The sequence below is a fragment of the Epinephelus lanceolatus genome, chromosome 2 (genome assembly GCF_041903045.1).
Source record: "Epinephelus lanceolatus isolate andai-2023 chromosome 2, ASM4190304v1, whole genome shotgun sequence".
Classification (NCBI taxonomy): domain Eukaryota; kingdom Metazoa; phylum Chordata; class Actinopteri; order Perciformes; family Serranidae; genus Epinephelus; species Epinephelus lanceolatus.
The window spans coordinates 47,443,093-47,462,831 of record NC_135735.1 but is presented as its reverse complement, the minus strand read 5'-3'; the positions used below and the strand labels follow the sequence as shown (position 1 = coordinate 47,462,831).

Here is a 19,739-nt window from a genome sequence, read left to right as displayed (position 1 = left end):
GAAACTTCAGATTTAATATACCACTTTTAGTCTTTTTAGTCTTAAGTCCTAACATGATTAGGTTCAGCAACAGGAAAGAATTAAAAAATAATGGCTTTTTACTGACTTGAGATATGACTGGGTCTGTGTGTTAGAAAAAGAGAATTAAAATGGACAAAAGCAAAAAAATATGCAAAAGAATATATGTATTTATTGATCCATTAATTAAGCAAGTGTCATACCTCACACTGTTCCAGCCATAAAGGGCTTTAGTCATGTAATGATGATATCTGACATATGAGTGATAATGATTAGGTAGGAGTACACGTACAGATCAAGATACTTGTTTGAAATCATACCGTAATACATAATAGTAGAAGCATATGTAAAACTAGGAATCCCACAGTAAACAATAGTAAACACCACAAAAGAATAATCACCCAGCAGCTGCAGAACCACTGTTACGGTAGATTTAAATGTTCAGTTAGTATTTATTTTATTTCAGTTTTGACTTTTTTCATTTTTGTTTAGTTTTAGTTAGTTTTCAGAGTGTGTAGCAATATGTATATACAAAATACATGGTTGGAGAACTGTGTTAAAATGGCATTTATAGCATTATTAACATAATGTTTAAATCTTTTGATTTAGAAATCAACTTGAGTGCTCTTTCACTACCACAGAAGAAAATTTGTCACCTGCAATGTCATCCTGACCCCAGCTGGATAACATTAGTCCTGAGTTTGATTCTCTACAATATTTTGTCCTAAACCATGTTCTTGTTATCAAATTCTACAAGACTAAGCTGCAAATAGGGATTAATTGTGAAGCAACTGCAGCATAGCATGTCAAGTCTACTCCATGTCTGTGGTATAATGAAGAGAGTAGACAGAAATTTGTGCGCTCTCCTTGTCTTGGCAGGCAACATTGTTTCAGGTTAGTTTCAGTTTTTCTTAAAGATATCAATTTTATTTACTTTAAGTTTACAGCAATATTGTTCACTGCTCATTTTTGTTTTAGTGTCAGTTTTAGTTTATGATAATAATCCTGTGCAGTTCTGGTTGATCGTCCTCTCAGTGTTAATTAATATAAAACTTTATTTTCTGGTTACCTTTTTGCCCAGGCACAGATACTCCCTCTCTGAAGTATTTTCTCTTATATAGCTGTAGACATTTCTAAAGGTGTTTAAATAAAATGCATTGATTTAAATGGGCGCATAATTGGATACATGCTCAATATATGATACCAAAACTAATCAAAAAGCTTTAAATGTTATTAATAATGAATAGGTATTCTGCATGCAGTTGCCTTAACTTTCATATTTGGGCAATGGTTGGTATCTGACACTTGACAATTTGGCTTTGTACACGATCGCTGCACTGATCATGCCAACAGCTGCAAGAAGACATCCAGCGATGAATACCAAGTTCAGGTTCAAGTTGATCCCTGGAGAAAAGAGAAGTACAATTTTATTTTCATCTTGAAGAAATTAAACATGGTCGATGTGCTAGGAAGAAAACACTCTCTGTTTTCATACCTGGGTTTACAGAGCTCTCTGCTGACCTCTTTAAGCGCAGAGGACCCTGGGAAATATTGTGCCGTAAACTCTGAGTGACAAATGCAGCCTCTCTCTTTCGCCGTTGATGGGGCTGATCACTTGGCCATGATCTCGAGTTGATGCAACCCTTTGCACACCTGGTGTCAGACCTCTGTCCTTCACAAATCAGGACTGAACAGGTGACATACACCTGAATGTAACAGACACACACACACACACACACACACACACACACACACAAAGAAAAAAAATAAATAAAAAAAATTAACTACTTGAATAAATCCAAATATGAATGTAGTTGAACCACCAGCAAGCTAGGCTACTGAAAAATGTAGTTAAGCTACTGGTTTAAAGAAATAGTTCACTGCTGTAAGGATAGTCTTCTGATAGTCTTCGTCTATGCAGTAGAAAGATGCAAACACTTTTGAAAATTTGAAGTCCATGGTATATGACTATGTAGTTCACTACTCCCCTAAACTGGTGACAAGTGTTGCAGGTGTTTAAAGATTTGGCTCAGCTTTTGATTGGCTGTTACACCCTGTGGCTTCAGTATAAAGATGTGCTGAATCACATTGTGTGCTTGATGTCTAATGAAGGTCCATGACATGAACAAAACACTGTGCCTCCAATAAAGTTAGTGCTGACTGTGTGCAGGAATTCAACCTTCTTTTTAAATGACTGCATATTCTTTGCACCAATTTACTGAAGCATTTAGTGATAGCAGAGGATGGAGTGAGTCACAAGTCTTAACCTTCAACCTATATATATATATATATATATATATATATATATATATATATATATATATATACATAGTCAAGAGGGAGTGAGATCAAAATAAACTTGTTGCATAAGGTAAGATTTTTTTTTAGTCATTGAGCTCTTTAGCAGATACACTTCCTGATAGTTTATGTTATAGTTCACTGGTGCACAGTAAATATGCTCTGTTCTTTCAACATTGGATTGTGTTGTTTATGTGCTAAATGTCTACCTAGCGTCATGACGGTCTTCTTGTTTCCCCTTTTGTATAACAAATACAGTCTACCGTCGTCTATGTGGCACAGAACATATGTGATGGTTGGCTCTCAGCTGTAGTCTTTGCAGTCGTCTTTTATTGCTGCTTGTTCTTTAAAGTTGGTTTGATGTGTCTGAGCCATGACTTGAGTCAAGTCATGTGACTCAAGTCCCCCACCTCTGATAAATACCAAGTCAAAGTCAAGACAAGTCTTTAGCAATGTTAGTTAAGCAAGTCTCAAATCCATAAATTTGTAACTTGAGTCTGACTCAAGTCAAGTCATATGTATTGATTCGCCCACTTGTAAGAGACAGGCTATCACAGACAGTCTCTTGCTTCAGTCTAACCACAGTCTTTACCTGGTCATACAGGCCGATGAACTTGAAGGCCTCCATGCTGAACCGGAATTGTCTGTCATGGGCGGCAGGATGGATTTCGAAGGTCGGGTCCACATTACACCTAGTCAGAGCAAAACAAGCAAACAAAAAGGTAAGAAATATTGCCTCTGTAAGTCTGTGCCTAATGATGGGGGTTACTGGGGGAAAGTAAGATATATAATGCCACAGATGAAGTAAGTGAAGCATTGACTTTTACATCCTGACAAGGTCATATTGCAGAGATGAGCCTCTACTGTAGGAGGAGATAATCATCTCCAATGTGAACTACTCAGGTGGAAGATATGAAGACATTTAACTTCCATCTATGAGTCACACACACGGTCCATTTAGATAGAAACACCAAATGTGAGACAACATATCTTTAAAATTACATCGAATTTCTAATAATAGACTCCCTAAAATAACAGGTAGATACAAAGGTCTGGAAAGGAATGAAAGGTTTTGTAATTTGTGTAACAATGGCCACCTGGGAGATGAATCATGTTTTGTTTGAATGTAAAAATATAACCAGAAACAAGTACTTGTCTAAATATTTTTTAAACCGCCCATCTATGTTCAAATGTATAGCTTTATTGCAGACTGATAATTCAAGAACAATATGTAAATTGGGTGCTTTCTTGAACAATGTTTTGCCACTTTTTAAATAAAATAATGTATGGTCGCACTTGAGTGCAGACTTGGTTGCCTTGGTTGCAGCTCCTCTTTTATTTTGATCTGTGATGACTCATTCTGGCTGTTTACCATTTGCTTTGTTTTGTTTTTTGTCTTGTTTGTACTCCATACCACAATTGTGGTGATGAGCTAATAAATATGACTATGACTATGACAAATACATTGTTCTGTCCTCTGTTGCCACTAGGTGATGTACTCATACCTACCCATTATCAATGATGGAGTAGGTTTGCTCGTAATTTGGGTTGTCAACTGGTGCAGCTTTGCAGGACTCCACAAACAACTTGGCATCTTTGAATGAGGAGGTGGCCTCTATCTGCATGTAAATCCTGGTCCCGATGGTACACTCAAGAATGTATGACGGTAGCTCAATTGGGCTTTTGAAGTTTTTGTTAGAATAGAATTCAAACTTGTAGGTGAATGTGCCAAAGCCTGATTGGGTCACTGTGACACTCTTTCTATGTACTGAGAAACCCAGTGTCACATTTCCTCGTTTGGGGTACTGGCAGTAGAATTTCAGCTCAAACAGACATTTCCTGGTGATCAGGTCTCCTGTGTTGTCTTCTACGGTGATTTCATTCTTGAAAATTAGGTTTTCATCATTTTCCTGCAGAGTTAAACATAATTAGTCGTCATACTGCTAATGAAAAACAATACCAATAAGTATAAGAAGAGCACAGAATTTAATGAAAAAAATGACCCTGCGTCACCTCAATCTGAGTGCCACACTCGTTGAGGGGTACAACAGAATAGATGTGAGTGCTGTTGGAGCGGACGCTGCAGGCACCATTGGTGGGGTTACTGAGCCGCAAATGATTCAAACTGAGGCGAGGGTATGAAGATTTCTCAATTGCTACTGTCATTTTGGTCTCATCGCAGATCACATTGGCTTTAACTAGAGCAAGAGATACATCAAGTCATTAAAAAACAATACACATTCTTAAAAATTGTGCTAATTTTCTAAAGAAAATATTGGTGAAAACCTGCATTAAGCCATCATTTTGATATAAAATTATTGTTAATGTAAGAATGATAATAATAATAATGATAATATGCATTTATATAGCACCTTTCAAAAAAGAGAATACAACATACAGGAAGAAGGAGGATCCTCAGAAGACAATATAACACAAAAGGCCAAACAGTTAGGCCCCCCAAAAAAAGCAAGACTAAATTAATTATAGATAAATACAAATAAAAGAGTAAAAGCAAATAAAACAAAAACAATAAAAAGTTGACAACAAAAGGTGTCATATAAGCAAGTCTATATATTTTGTCCATTTCAAACATGACAACATAAACATTCTAAATAGGTCAAAGTGTATTTCCTGTTGGAATGTTTGTCAATGCAGTAGCTGACAGGCAATAAACAGGGCCCAAAGCTGTTAGCCTGGTAAAACCATCTTGATGATGTGAGCTCAACATCCCGTTTCGCTCTCTGTATCAGTATGGACTCAGTGCTACTCAAAACACCTTCAGTGGGTGGGAGTACTCGCCTTGACAGACAAACTCCTCAGCCAATCATTTGTACCTGGGAACATCTTGCTCATCACCAACGGAGCCAAGTGATAAATCAAGCGTTTTGCAAAATCCAGGCAGAGGAATGGCAAGTGCATAATCTTGTTGTTGTTTGATTGTTGTTATTGACTCTATTTCTGCAAGAACTCATCTATTTTAAATCATTAACTACAATGCAGTCCCTGATTGGCTGCTTAAGTTCTGAACCACAGTGCAGATTCTTGATTGGCCCTGTTTTCTGGAGACAAAGAGAGGCAGCACTGAGTCCAGACTAATACTAAAACAGAATGTTGAGCTCACATCATCAGGATGGTCTTACCAGGCTACAAAGCTGATACCTTAGCAACAGAATAACAATGAAACTGTTCACAGCCGCAAGTGGCAAATCCAGAGTCCAAGCCAATGCATGCCATTAGAAGTTTAAAGCTGTGAAGGATCAAGACCTCTGACAGTACTTGAGACCTGCATTTTAGAAAACTAACAGGTTTTATGATAATAGGGCAGATGTTTATTCAAACATGATCAAATCTGTGTCAGGCCACTCTCTTCTCTCTCTTTGGCAACAGCATCACCCTTATTTCGTATTTCTCAATTTGAAAAACATTTTGGGGAAATGTTTGATCAGGTTTATTAAAGATATCCACCAGGTTTGGTGATGTTTGGACAAACTGTCATTGATGCCAAATTCGCACTAGGCCCACACATGTTTAGAGCCGTTACAGTTTTTTACACATGTGGTTCAATATTGTTATAAAGCAAATCCTGCGAGTTTTGTAATGGGCACAAACTCGAGGGGTGGAAAACAAAAAAGTGAGAAAGATGGGGTTGGGCAGGGAAGCTGATAAAAAAATTACGTCGTTTTTGCTCTTTGCAAATAATGTAACACAGGGCTTAGATTTTAAATTACTGAATCAATTTCACAACCCCTAGGTAGGGGTTTAGGTTAAGGTGGTGTAAAACGAGTGTTGTAACTCTCTCTTTCTCTCTCTTTATGTGCTGTCTGTTAGAGTGAGATCAAATAAATGATTTGTAATTTAAAAACTATTCTAATTTTTATACAAGTAATATTCATACTGTTTCAAATAAATTATTTGATAGTATATCCCATCTTTCCTGAGCAACAGTTTTGTGTGAAAGGAGTTATAGACATGTCTCATATATATGCCAATTGAATTCAGTGATTAAAGCAAATAATAGCCTGGGCTAGTAATTAAAGTTTTGGTATGTTAAAATGATTGGCAAAATGGTACGTTAGTTAAATGAGTAGTCCCAGAGTGCTAATGTCAGTAGCGATATACAAGTGAAATTTGGATACAAGTATGCTGGCCAATTTTAGGAAGAAAGGACTGATGTGATGTCATCCCTTAAAACCATAGACTATATATAGAGATGGACGACATGACAGCTCCCCAGTACTGAAGTCAAAATATTTCAATCACCCCCTGGTGGTTGGCTGCAGTATAGGTCATAAGCCCTGTCCATGATTGGTTGGTTGGTGCCTAAACAGGTGTATAGATGGGAACTGGATACTGACAGAGATTGCTACTGCGCAGACTCTGGCTCCAATGACATCACCAGAGCAAGATGGCAGTGGCCATATTCGGGATATTTTGCCTTCTTTTTGTACGGTGGGGGTCAGTGGAGATGCATCGTCTGTCTTTATATAGTCTATGGTTAAAACCAGTCAGAAGCCTGGGTGCTGCATCCTGAACTAGAGGAGACTGACTTTTGGTTGATACTAGAAAGGGGGGAGTTACAGGGCATTACGTGATTCTGTCAAGTAGGTCATGCTTCTGGATCAACATCCCACATTGTTTTCCTGGACCAACATTGCAATCAATCAACCACAGCCCTCTGACACCATCAGTGTTGCTCCTGGGCTTCTATCAAAATTCCTTTGTGCTCCCTCAGAGCTAAGCTTTATCCACACTGAAGTTAGTACAATTGAAAGAAATCCTCAGTAACACTGAACACAAACCTTGTAAGCTATTGCAGGGTTAAAAGTTAGTTAGGCTATGCTAACAACAAAGTTTGCCAATCAGCTAGAATATTAAGTTAGCTTGCTAATTTCAATGGAATCAGAGTGTAAAATAACAACACTATCAACATAAAGAAATGATCAAGGATCAACATGAAAATAATGTTCCTGGATCAACCTAAACAGATTACGCAGGGTGAAGATGACGATGATTGTCCTGGATCAACAAAAAAATTATCCAGGGTCAACATGGCAGTGATGGTCCTGAAAGACACGAGCACTGCAATCTTGTAAAAAAAAATAGTGTTGAGTAGACTATTAAAAAATGTGAGAAAATGTGTCCATTGCATGTCTTTGCAACTGCAAAATGACATTATCCTTATTCTTAATGTTAGTGAACAATATTTAAGCCTATTGGCAAGCTAACTCGTTAGCATAGCCAACCTAGTTAGCAAGCTAATTGTCGAACACTGCAGTGTCTTATAAGGTTTTTGTTCAATGTTACTGAGGATTTTGTTCAATTGTATTACCTGTAACTTCAATTTGAAAAACTACCCTTGCTCTTACGAAGCACATAGGAACTTTGAAAGAAGCACTGGAGCAGCACACTGATGATGTCTGGGGGGTGTGATTGGTTGAAAGTTCAAGAGTGTGTTCAGGAGTGTGATGTGGTATGTTGATCCAGGGACATGTCCTACTTTGCAAAATCATGTTGTGTTACAGCAGTCAAGTCTAGAGAAAAGGGTGTAAATTTCTTTATCTAGGTCAGAGTATACAAGTATTGGTCTAATTCTGAAGATGGGTCTAATTTAAAGGAAGCCAAACTAGACAACTTTTTTGATCTGTGGTTCAAAACTTATATCTTAATAAAACAGTACTCCTAGATTTCTGGCAGCAGGCTTCACATTAGCAAACAAGTGAATAAGGCAACTCTCAGTGAGACTGAAAGGGTTTGAAGGACTGAAAATATGAATTCTGATTTTGAATTATTGAGTAGAAAAACATTTTGTGCCATCCAACATTTGTTTCATCACTGAAACAATCTAAAACAGCAACTAGGCTTTCTGGATTGCCAGGTCTCAGTGGACGGTATCTGTGTGTCATCTGTGTAGTGATGAAAGCAGACATTGTGATGTTGGCTGAATTGACTGAGTGGGAGCATGTAGATGGAAAGTAAAATTTTACCTAAAAATGAACCTTGAGGTACAAAGGTTGATTTGAGGTGTAGAAGATGAGTAACTACCTATGATGACTGACTAGGTTCTTCCTAACAGATGATGTTCAAGTGTTTATTGCCTGATAAGTTTGGTTTTAAGGTTTTAATTAGCTATTTGATGCTATAAAAAGGGGGTGTGACATGCAGTTGAGTTGGGCAGGTGAATGGACAGCACTTTAATACCGCTGCTTCACCACATAATCACTACTGTACAGACTATGACTCTAAATGATATTACCAGCTCAAGATGGCTGTGCCCATATCAGAATATTTTGTATTAAGTTTTGTACAGTGGAAGGAAGCGAAGACATGTTACCCATCTTTATATACAGACAATGACCTTAAAAAAAGTTTTGAGGTGAGTGATTTTTTCCTCATTTTTCCCCCTTACTTTAGCAATCTTTCTTTAAGTCCTGGGTGGATTTTTTTAGCCAGTGCTGCAGTGTTTGACATTCTGTTTTTATAGGGGACAACAGGACAGTCTGACAGATGCGATTAAAAAGGGAGACCGGAGGCCTTTACAACGAAGCCAGTTGTACTTACCCAGGATATCTTTTCATTATCTGGTTTGACTAACCCTAACACTGGCCTTCTGGTTAACTGGTACTATAAAGCTGGTTGTCAACTAGTTCAGTCAACTCTAGAACCATGAATGATGTAGTCTACTTCACATCATTTGAGATGAAATGGTTTCCAAAGTGTCTGGGACTGCGAGACAGTAAAATGTTAATGGCATGGGATGTAAACAATACTTTGTAATCTTATAACAGAAAATGTAGCTAGGAACATTGAAATCACTGTCCAAAAGTTTACCATTGGCCGAGACTTTTAATTACATGCAGGTATGACTAAGCCATATGTGACATAAGTATACAGAATATTTTGCCATGTATGGATGATGATGAAACTACTCTGAAAATGTTACATAAAACACTTAATGCCAGATTGTTTCTGCTGATGTTGCAATTATAATAACAGGAGCCAATTAACAGTATTATTATAGGATTATTTTTCTGATAAAATATTACTTTTTCCCCTACTCATCACACAGGTGTCTCATGTCATTTTGAGCTGCAGCAATGGAATCAGAGTGTGAAAATACAACACTATAACTGCAATAAAATAAACTTTGTATAATTTAAAATCCTTCTAAAATCATGTGCTTCGTGTTGTAAACGAGCTCTCTGTTAGAAGCTCTGTATTAAAACCAGTGGAAATAGAGCTAGTTGTTCAGCATAGGTTAAGACGGCGATTTATCCAACAAAAGAGAGCCAGCTTTGTAGTATTGAAAACCCAGAGTTACCCTGAAGTTACCTCACTAACTCCAAATCATGCTTCGTAGTACAGGCCTCAACTCCTTTGAGTTAAAATGTGGATTAAAGGCAGTTAAAGAAGCAGCAGTAAGAAAGCTCAGAGAACTTGCTTGCAGACAGTAGTATTATGTAAACATAAAATTTACATTAAAATTTAACTGAAAATTGATATGTTGTATGCCCATGTTTCTATTTGTCGGCTTTAACTAGGATATTTCAGTAAGCATGTGTTTATTACCAGAATAACTATGACCGAGCCAGTACACCAGCCATGCAGCCAAAATTGGGTACTTTGACATAGCTGTGAAGAAGTTGTTGCTTCTCTGCTTGTCTATGCTGGATTCAGTTAAATAGTAATCTGCTGCAGGTGATCGATCCAAACCAGACAGATGTCTTCACATCCACTGCCTTTATTTTCACCACCACAACCACATTCCTTCTGCACCGATGTCTGGTGAATAAGTGGCTCTGTATAAAATCAACATAATATACAAGAACAAAGATAACTGTAAATAACAAGAATGCATTAAGTACATATAAAAAATGCAAACTGCTGAACTATGATTATATGCAGAGTACACTGTGCAATGTAGCTCAAACAGGCTAACAGCATAGCATCAGGGTACAAGCAACAGGCATCTCTGAGACTGAAACAGCCTAGTCACATTTTTAACAGCAGGTTTATGTCCATTAGGAAGGCAACACTGCCCTCTACTGGCTGATAAATTACATGAAGAGTAATTTTACCAACCGCTACCATATCTGCTGAGTTACATAAGCTGTACATGTGTCGCTATGAATGAGTGGCCGTATGATGCGGTCGTTTGTATGGCCTCAGATTTATGCAATTTGTTTTGAGTGTGATAAAACTTGCTCATGAGCAGATTTTATTATTTCTCATGCACAGCTATTACCTGCTATTTGGACAGTATAAGCCCTTGTGCACCAATTCAGCAACAGATCGTTGTTCAGGCAGCTGCAAATGCACAGAGCAGCAGTTGAGCAAGAGTGTCTATTTGGCCAATGCTTATGACAATTTGGGGATGGTAAACAAGGGAGGCACTGCACTGGTCCTCTTATGATTGATCCTTTTCAATGTGTTCACATTCACACAGACCTCCTTGTATGTTGATTGACAGCTATTTTTGCTTGGAAAATAGCGATTGCAATGGGGCACTGAATTTAATGAATTTATTGTTGATCAGATCACAAATAAGACAAAAATTAGCTAGCTATCACACTTCCGAATTCAGTCAGCATGAACCCCAGTGCTGGGGTCACAGTGGGCTGGTGGCCAGCTGCAGTGCTGGGTCTAACCTGTGTAATGGCAGCAATAGAGAGTTTGCTGACACCAGAGCAGCAAACTTTCTGTTGTTGTCACTCCACAGGTTAGACCCACGTTTGTCCCAAGAGAGTCAATCTGGGCATAGTTTGATTGCCCCAAAGTCTTTGTGAAGAAGAAAATTGAGGTGGGGAGAGAGATCATATGAAAGAACTGGCATGAAGTCAGGAGACCTTTTCCACAGCCACCCCCAGATTTCTAGAGAAAATCTGACTTATTAGAAAGGCCTTTTAGGTTCTTGGCAGGTAATCCACAGTGTAACAAGCCAAACGTTATCATTACTTGTGGGCTTTTATGATTAGTCCTTCAAGGCAGGGGACTGAATGATTAGAGTCACACAGGGTATTTGTAAGTTTGAAGGCAAGGCCTTGCCTTCACGTCCAAGGGAGATATTGGGGACCTTTCCTACTGGCCACAATAAGCAAGGGGACTGTGGCTCCATGAGCATGATAGCTTTACTAGCATTTGGGGGTGGCTTGTCAGTGTGCAATTTTTGTCAGGCCTGTAGACTGGGAAGACCTTGATAAAGTTTTAACAAAAATAGTCAGTGTGGAGCTGTCTATGTACCAGTGTCCTATGCCTAAAAGCTCTGACTCAGGATATAATACTTGTGGAAGGGATGCATCAGGCCGTCTGATTGGCTAGGAGTTTGGTGTGATAGGATCACGGTCAGCAATGTCTGACAATGTGTAGTCGAAAGGTTTGGAATTGAGGATCCCTTTGACTTCAATAAGGAATGTTCTCAGCATGGTCTCTGTTTCTGTTGGGTTTCAAGTGTAACCTGCAAGGCTTCATTTACTGAGTGGCTCTCTTGCTCTAATCAACCGCCAAAGTGTGGAGCATTTGACAGAATGAATCTCCTGTTGATCTGCTGGGGTGCACGCTGTGCCTGAATCTCCAGTTGAAGGGCTGCAAATGCCTCGTGATTCCTGGTCACCTCCTTTAAAATTGTTTTCTTTATCCAAAGACACTTGAATGACTTGGCCATCCTAGCTATAAACCACCTCAGTGCCATGAAAAAGGCATCTGTGTCAAAACTGGAGAGGATATTAATATGCACAGCCCTGGTGGACATGCATTTGAATGATATCCCCCAGTGTTTCTGTTTCTTAGTCCTATTTGGATGGACTGTGGACCAAAGCAGTCCACACCTGTGGAGAGAAAGGCTGGCTTATGCAGCTGTAACCTTGTGAGAGGCAGGTCAGTCACCTTGGGGATTTCAGGTTTTCTTTGCCACCTCATTGATGGTGGCAAACAGTCACTCGCCCACTTGGAATCCAGTATTTGTGTCGAATCCTAGAAATGACTCATTCAGGGCTGGGATGATCAAGCTGACTGCTGTGACATAAGCAGCTGTCAATGCAGGAGAGCTCATCATTCCCACCAAATTCTGGGGCCAAAGTGTTAGGTCCTTGGCGAAGCAGTCTAGCTGCTCTTGTTGAAGGAGGGAGGTTTGGGCCTTACAATAGTTTTGTGCTTTGAGATTATCTTTCTTGCTGTGAGCTTAAGGTCTCTGAGGCTTGGGTAACTACAGCCACTAATGTGGGCTGAGAAGAAATGTTGGGCTGTGGATCCAGCGTCTGACAGTTGTTAGTGTGGAGAGTGGCCTCCCCAGGATGATGTAATCTGCAGGAATCAAGGCAAACTTCACATAACAGCAGGTGTCACCAGCAGTGTCAACAAACACCAAAGAAAGCTTGAGTCTGACTTCAGCCAGGTGAGTACAGTGTTAGTCCATAATACCACCTGCTGAATGAAGCCCCTTAACTTTGCTACCTGAGCTCCTGTCTCGGTGGTGCACAGCTCTCAGCTTGGGATAGATTACTGCTTCTTTGGAGCCACTTTTGATCGGTGAAGTGAAAAATGCCACTCTGTTCTTCTGAGGTATGTGACAGAGCCTTCTGCCTGCTCTGAGACAACACAAAACACATGGACCTTCTGCTGGCTGGTGGGGAGTCCAGATCTGGGTTGATATAGCATCTTGACAAGGTTATGCTTTGTAGATGGGAGAGCTTGTCTGCTCACTCCTTCCAAGCATGCAGCAGGTGCTCCCAATCTCTCCTTCTATCCCACAGGTGTTAGACTTTGGCTATTGTAGTGTAGGGTACAAGCAATCCAAGGGACTTGTACAGACTGGCTAACCCCTTATAAATAGAGTGCATTAGTTCCAGTATCTTTGGATTTAGAGGACAGGGTGTCAGTTTGGCAGTGCCACTGGAGGCCTAGGTCTGATTGCTGCTGGTTTTGTTTGCCCTGAAAAATCCATTTTCTAATGACCAAGAATGCCTGTAGCTGGTCCACCAGCGCTTTGGCATCTTCTTCAGAGGCTATGCTCTGTAGACACTTGTTTACATAGAAGTACTTCAGGACGAACTCCCCGACTTCCTGTCGTTCAAAGATGTGTTTTTGGTGTATATATGCAGTGCAGCAGTGACTGCAGGCTGTGCCTAAGAGGAGCACTTTTCATTCTACTGTGGACTGCCTATATTTAAGGTCTCTCCAGAGGAAGCAGAGGAGGAGCTTGTCTTCTGGGAGGAGCCTAACTTGATGGAATATACCAAGTATATCACTGGTCACAGCAACATGTACCCTAAATCACAGGAGGACCACATGCACAGAGGGTCCTGGTTTTGGTCTCAGGAGCAAGAGTTTGATCAAGTCATCACCCTGGAACTAAAATAGCAATTATAGACTGTGTGGGGCTTCCTGTTTTGTACCACAATGTGGAGGAGAATGTACCAACTGGTTGGTGAGTATTCTGCATCATGCAAAAACAATTAACTGTTGGCATTTGCATATTAAGGGAGTGTATTGAGTGTACAACCTTGGACATATTGATAAACAAAAAAAAAAATCAGGCTCTAAACAAACAGGTTAGCACTGTCACAATTTCCCCAATAAAAAATCATGTGTCACAAAAGACCTCAAAACTATTCTCAACAAAAGTATTCTTCACTGTAACTACACTGGTGGAAAAAAAAAAAGTGAACAGGGAGGTGAAGCAGGTGATCACAAAGTCCAAAATAACCTACAAAATCAAAACTGAACAAAAATTCAACCTGGGGAATATTCAGGAGGCAGTGAGAGGAGTTCTGAGAAAGACCACCAATCACGCATGGCAGACACAATTAGCAACCTGACCCCAGGTGACCCCATCATTACATACTTGAAAAGGACACAGACCAAGCAAGCCCTTGTACCATATAATATTTGTGGCCATACACTGAAACTCTGTTTTGAGCAGCTAAGAGAAGTATTCCAGCAACTATATCAGAGCCCCCTAGCTACTGGCACAGTCCTGTCCTGAAGAAGAGCAGCCCCAAGGTCCTGAACGACTTCAAACCTATAGCCCTGACTGCGCTCATCATAAAAGCCTTCGATAAGATTGTGAAAAAAGTACTCAACACCCTACAACCTGGCAAAAAAAGTAACTTTTTCCACCTTGATCACCGGGTAACTTTGTTGATTGTAGACTTCCTCACCCGAAGAACACAGAAGGTGCTCAACCTTCAACAATCAACAAAAGGCTCTCCAACCTCCAGTGCACACCCACTGGCTTCCTCCAAGGCTGTGTCATCTCACCCCTGTTGTTTATCCTGTACAGAAGACTGCAAAAGCCTTCAATGTAATCTGGTCATCAAGTTTGCAGATGATACTGTCTTTCCCTGGGCAACATCACAAGCCTGTCCTAGGTGAATTTGTGGAATGGTGTGACGGCTCTTGTCTGGAGCTGAATGTCACCAAGACCAAGGAGATGTTAGTGAACTTCACTAAGCATGGAGTAGGGAGGACTGGGGCCATAATTCAGAGAGAACCAATGGAAGCTGAACATCAGTAAAAAAATACCTGGGCACTCTCATTAATGACAAAGCTCGTTTGGAGGCCAACACTGAGGTGATCATTGAAAAATGCCAACAGTATAAACACTTCTTGAGGAAGCTGAACTCCTTTGGGATAGGCAGGAATATCCTAACTACATTTTACCACTCCAACACAGAAAGCATAACAACCAATCAATAAAAAGCAGCACCTCATGAGCACAGTGAATACCTGCTCTAACACCACAGGCCATCTGCTCCATGCTTTGATCTCTCTGCACGATAAGCAAACACCTTGTAAAGCCGAGTTTTAGTGACATAAAGGCTACTTTTATGTTGAAAACTTGTTTAGATGAGCTTGCTGGTGAGATTGGGAAGAAGATGGCCATCCATAATGCGATGGCTCCTGTCCCAGTATCCTCAGGGGTGCATCATCAGTGCATCATTGTGGTTACTTTTAGCCAACACATGGTTGAGTTTAGGCAACAGAAGCATGTGGTTGGGTTTAGGAAAAGGAGCAGGGTTTGGCTTTACATTCATACAGGAATCGAAAACCAACCTTCCAGGTAAGAGTGGGTGGTTGTTGGACCCATCCACCACCCCTCCCCCTTACCCTTAACTAAAGTTGTTGTCTGGCCATGTTTCCCCTGGCGCTGCTGGGCGGCATCAGAGAATAATGGCAACTGGCTGCATATCATGCCGACATGAAAGGACAGCTTTTTTTGTTGGTGTCTGATGCTGGAAGTCACTGACCAACAGTGTTGGGCTCGTTACTCAAAAAATGTAATACATTACTTATTACTAATTACCCTTTTTAAAAGTAATATTGTTACTTTACTTATTACTCCCAGCCAAAGGAACTAGTTACTTATGTAATATATTACTTTCCAAGTACGCCCCTGTGTGAATCTCGGTCATTTATTTTCCTGTGTTCCTATTTTCTATTTTCATTTTCACAAAATGGCTACTCTGCATGAAATCATAGATATAAATCTGAAAACGGTTTACATATACACATATATACATTTCACTGCAGCAGTGTATTGAGTGATTGTTATATTAAAAACACACCTGTATTCCACCCGGTTTTGGAAGTGTAGCACTGTTGACAAAGTCGTGTTTCAGTTTGCTATAATCATTATAGTGGAAATGTCACCACACGGCCACACGATTTTGCTTATTGTTTTTAAAGCTATAAATGGTGTAGCTCCACCTTATATCAAGGACATGCTGGCTGAGTACACATCAGACAGACTCCTGCGATCTGGAAGTAGAAGCCTTCTCACTATCCCAAGAATACACTCTAGATCAGCTCATGGTGCTTTCAGTCACTATGGTCCAATTCTTTAGAATTCTTTACCACAACACCTCAGGTTCATTACATCAATTTCCACTTTTAAATGCAGGTTAAAAATACATCTCTTTTCACAAGCTTTTAACTAGATGTGTGTGTGTGGTTTTAACCAGGTATACCATTAACATTGTTTTGTGTTTTTGTTATCAGGTTTTTACATGCTCTTGTACTGTGTAATCTCCTTGCTGTTATGTGTTTGTTTTTATATGTATGTTGTGTTTGTTTTAAGCACATTGAGCTATGCTTGTCATATGAAATGTGCTATACAAATAAATTTGACTTGACTTGACTTGACTACATGACAATATAAGTCAAGCTATAGGCCAAAGTAGGTAAACTGACCACTGAAACTGACAGAGATGTATGCACAAGTGAAAAATAAATAGACGGTGCTCTCTACGATGACGGATGGTGTCACGCTTTTATTTTGTCTCCGTGAATGTAGTTTATTATCGAATATAAACCACCTTGGTGCACGTCACTGATCATTGCAGCTGCGTAGGATGTTGCACTCAACAAGCGCCCAACCCCCTAGACGCCGTTAAAACAAGACAGGTGATTGCGCTATTTGCAAGATGGTTATCTTATATGAAATCTGATTAATAACTCGCTACACCCCTCGTTACTGGGAAAAGTAACATTATTACTGTAACGCATTACTGCCCAACACTGCTGACCAAGCACCAGTATTCAACGATTTCAGAGTGAGACTGGGTTGCATTTGGGGGAGTTGGCTTGATTGGGCCTGTTATTGCTGGTGCCATCTTGTTGTCATCCGAATCTATTTTTCCTGGGGTTATCACACTGACGTCTTGTAGAGCAAGGATGAGTCGTGTATTGCACATTATGCAGCACATTTTCAAGTCACACTTTATCGCTAAATGGTATTTACCACATAGCCAGCAGCCATTATTTTCTTGGACCCACATATGTTTTTAATTGCCAGTGACAAGCTTAAAGTTGTCTCAGTTATTGTGTGAGTGCTTGTTGTTATCACAGAATTGGAAAAACCTCTTTGAGGCTTGACTGCTAGCTGATCCTCGGGCTGTTTTTTCAGTGAGTTTGGTTTCTGTAGCGTGCAGAGAAACTAAGGCCTTAGTAGATATCTTGGTTCCACTTTTCAGTTTGGCATCCCTCCTTGAGCTGCAACCATACTGCAAAATCTTCCTGGACCTGGAATGTATATTCCAATCAGTCTGCTAAATCCAGGAGAGTAGGGATCAGTATCCATAGTGGTTAGATGAATGCTAGATCTTAGGTTATGTGCTTCCCCACTAGGCGCAAAACATGTCATCTATATTCCAGTTCCACCCTTCTCTTTCTCACCACCTGCTCCAACATGCTTACCAGAGGTGTGACATGCAGGGCAAAGATTCTGAATGACTTGATGTCACTGCTTGTACTGTAACCAAACAGGATCGCAGGGCCTGCAAAGAGTGGTTCAGTCAGCTGAACACACTATAGGTGCTGTTCTACTATGCACAAAGGATGTTTACACAATGCTGCAAAAAATGAGGCCAAGAGAATCATTAAACATCCCAACCACCTGGATAACTGCCTTTTCACCCTGTTGAGATCAGGGAGAAGGTACCTGTTACACCAGGGCGACACTGGGAGGCTCAGGAAGAGCTTCTACCCTCAGGCCACAAGGATACTGAATTATGACCCTGCCTTATCCTAAACATTGACTTTAAAAAAATATATAAATTACTACTTCTTCAAACTGATGGAAGTAACCACAAATACATTTCACTGAAAACATTTTTATGATTTCATATGACAAATAAATTGATTGATTGATTGATTGATTGATGGATTGATTGACTGATTGATTGATTGATTGTTTGATTGATTGATTGAACTACATTGCCTTTATTTCCACCGCTACAATGACATTTTTCTGCAAAACTGTCTATAAAAGCAGTTCTGCATGAAATTAACTTAATATACAGAAATAAAGACGATTTAAAAAAAAAAAACCACGAATATATAAAGTAGGCCTACATAAAAATGCAAAGTGCTCTAATAAAACATTATGCAGAGTACACTAGGCAGTGTAGCCTCAACAACAACAACAACAACAACAACAACAACAACAACAGTGAAGTAGCATGGCAGCTTACAAGCAACAGGTATCACAAGCATCTGAAACTGAAACAGCCCCATCACTCTTTATATTTCTTGGTAAGGCAGCACTGCCTTCAGCTGGCCATCATCCAGCTCTGCCTTCCCACTAGCTGCAGCCACTACCATTTGGAAAGTGCTGCTGAGTTACATGAGCTGTAAAAAATAAAAAAATAAAAAACCCTGAAAGTGTAACTTTTTAAACTGCTGAGTTATATAAGCAGCACATGCATAATTTAATGTGTAGTACATTAATGTTAGTAACACTGCAAACTAACCCAAGCCAAATTTAAAAATAGAAGTACAGTGATAGCATAGTGTAGAGTCACACAATACTAACTGCTAAACAGTTAACTAACACATGTGAAGGCAAATAATTTGCAGTGATGGAATGGAACAAAGTAAGTCCACATTTAGGCTACTTGTACTTTTCTTGAGTATTTCCATCTCTACTCCACCACATCTGAGTGGTAGATATTGTACTTTTTACTCCACTAAATTTGTCTGATAGCTTTAGTTACTTTCCAGATTACAATTTTTCACCCCCTTACTGTCCAGTGAAAACCGCGTATCTCCAGTATGTTTAAACTGAAGGATGACGTGTTCCATTATCAGCCGGAAAATGCATCATTACAAAGCTGAAAACAGGGCTGATTTTCTGACACCATGAAAAGTGGACTTTTAAAAGACATATGGTTCGCACAGGAGAGCCACGCTGCAAACATTTGATGATAACATAGAATATGATGCATTGCTATAGATTAAACTACCCAACAGCATATAAAGGGAGATTAAAATGAGCACAACCTTAAACATCTACAGCAGTAAAATGCAACATACACATTTATGCAGCGGTAATGTTAACCCAAAAATATTATAGGCTACATAATTAAACAATAAAACACTGACAGGGAACATTTTACTGCACAACAAGTACATTTTGCTGATACTACTTCACTTAATTTAATTTTTAAATGCATGTATTTTACTTGTAGTAGAGGAAAGGATGTGCCTACTTCTTCCACCACTGACGATTATAGCATTACAAGGATGGAAAATATTCGAAACTCTCAGACTTACTTGCGCTAGACGCACTTCTCACCAGTTGACAGCTGGAGTCGCGCTATAACGTCCGTAATGTCCAGGACCGTCTGGCAGATGTGTGTGAAAGACAGACGACAAATAGAGAATCTGGGCGGAGCTGGATTGACGCAAAATCTGTGTAAAGACTTCAGGTGGGGAGAGACATAGAACATGGGAGAACTTTGCTTTTCTATTCATTTAACCCCCCGCCCCCAAAGTTAACCAAGAACTCCTTTTGTGACAGAAAGCAGGGCTGCTGATGGACATTTATGCCCTAAGCGCAACAGAAGAATGATATATGATATGATATCAATACCACTGTTGTTAAAATCAATATAAATCAACAGTAAGAAAAACAAAAATGACCCATGGGT

The 19,739-nt window shown here is 39.7% G+C and overlaps 1 protein-coding gene across 3 annotated transcripts; it reads right to left on the bottom strand.

The window, feature by feature from the left end:
* Positions 1 to 170: 170 nt before the first annotated feature.
* LOC117255393 (ZP domain-containing protein-like) lies at positions 171 to 19,512 on the bottom strand. 3 transcript variants are annotated; one of them, XM_078162144.1, is made up of 7 exons: positions 19,363 to 19,510; positions 9,883 to 10,112; positions 4,330 to 4,514; positions 3,826 to 4,226; positions 2,909 to 3,008; positions 1,514 to 1,724; positions 171 to 1,422 (listed from the first exon to the last, which is right to left on the bottom strand). In XM_078162144.1, the coding sequence occupies exons 2-7, from the start codon at positions 9,941 to 9,943 to the stop codon at positions 1,286 to 1,288; spliced, it is 1,095 nt and encodes a 364-aa protein (XP_078018270.1). In that variant the 5' UTR covers positions 9,944 to 10,112; positions 19,363 to 19,510; the 3' UTR covers positions 171 to 1,285. The 3 variants fall into 3 exon arrangements, with proteins under 3 accessions (XP_078018270.1, XP_078018277.1, XP_078018279.1); XM_078162151.1 differs by lacking the exon at positions 9,883 to 10,112 and having other exon boundaries at positions 19,363 to 19,512; XM_078162153.1 differs by lacking the exons at positions 9,883 to 10,112; positions 19,363 to 19,510 and adding an exon at positions 18,358 to 18,424.
* Positions 19,513 to 19,739: the final 227 nt, after the last annotated feature.

Excerpts from the sequence above, each read along its gene's own strand:
- LOC117255393 (XM_078162144.1), bottom strand. The coding sequence starts at position 9,943 with ATGTCAAAGTACCCAATTTTGGCTGCATGGCTGGTGTACTGGCTCGGT. Across the intron at positions 4,515-9,882 it reads GCTCGGTCATAGTTATTCTG|TTAAAGCCAATGTGATCTGC; the intron begins GTAATAAACACA and ends CTCTTGCTCTAG. Across the intron at positions 1,423-1,513 it reads AGAGAGCTCTGTAAACCCAG|GGATCAACTTGAACCTGAAC; the intron begins GTATGAAAACAG and ends TCTTTTCTCCAG.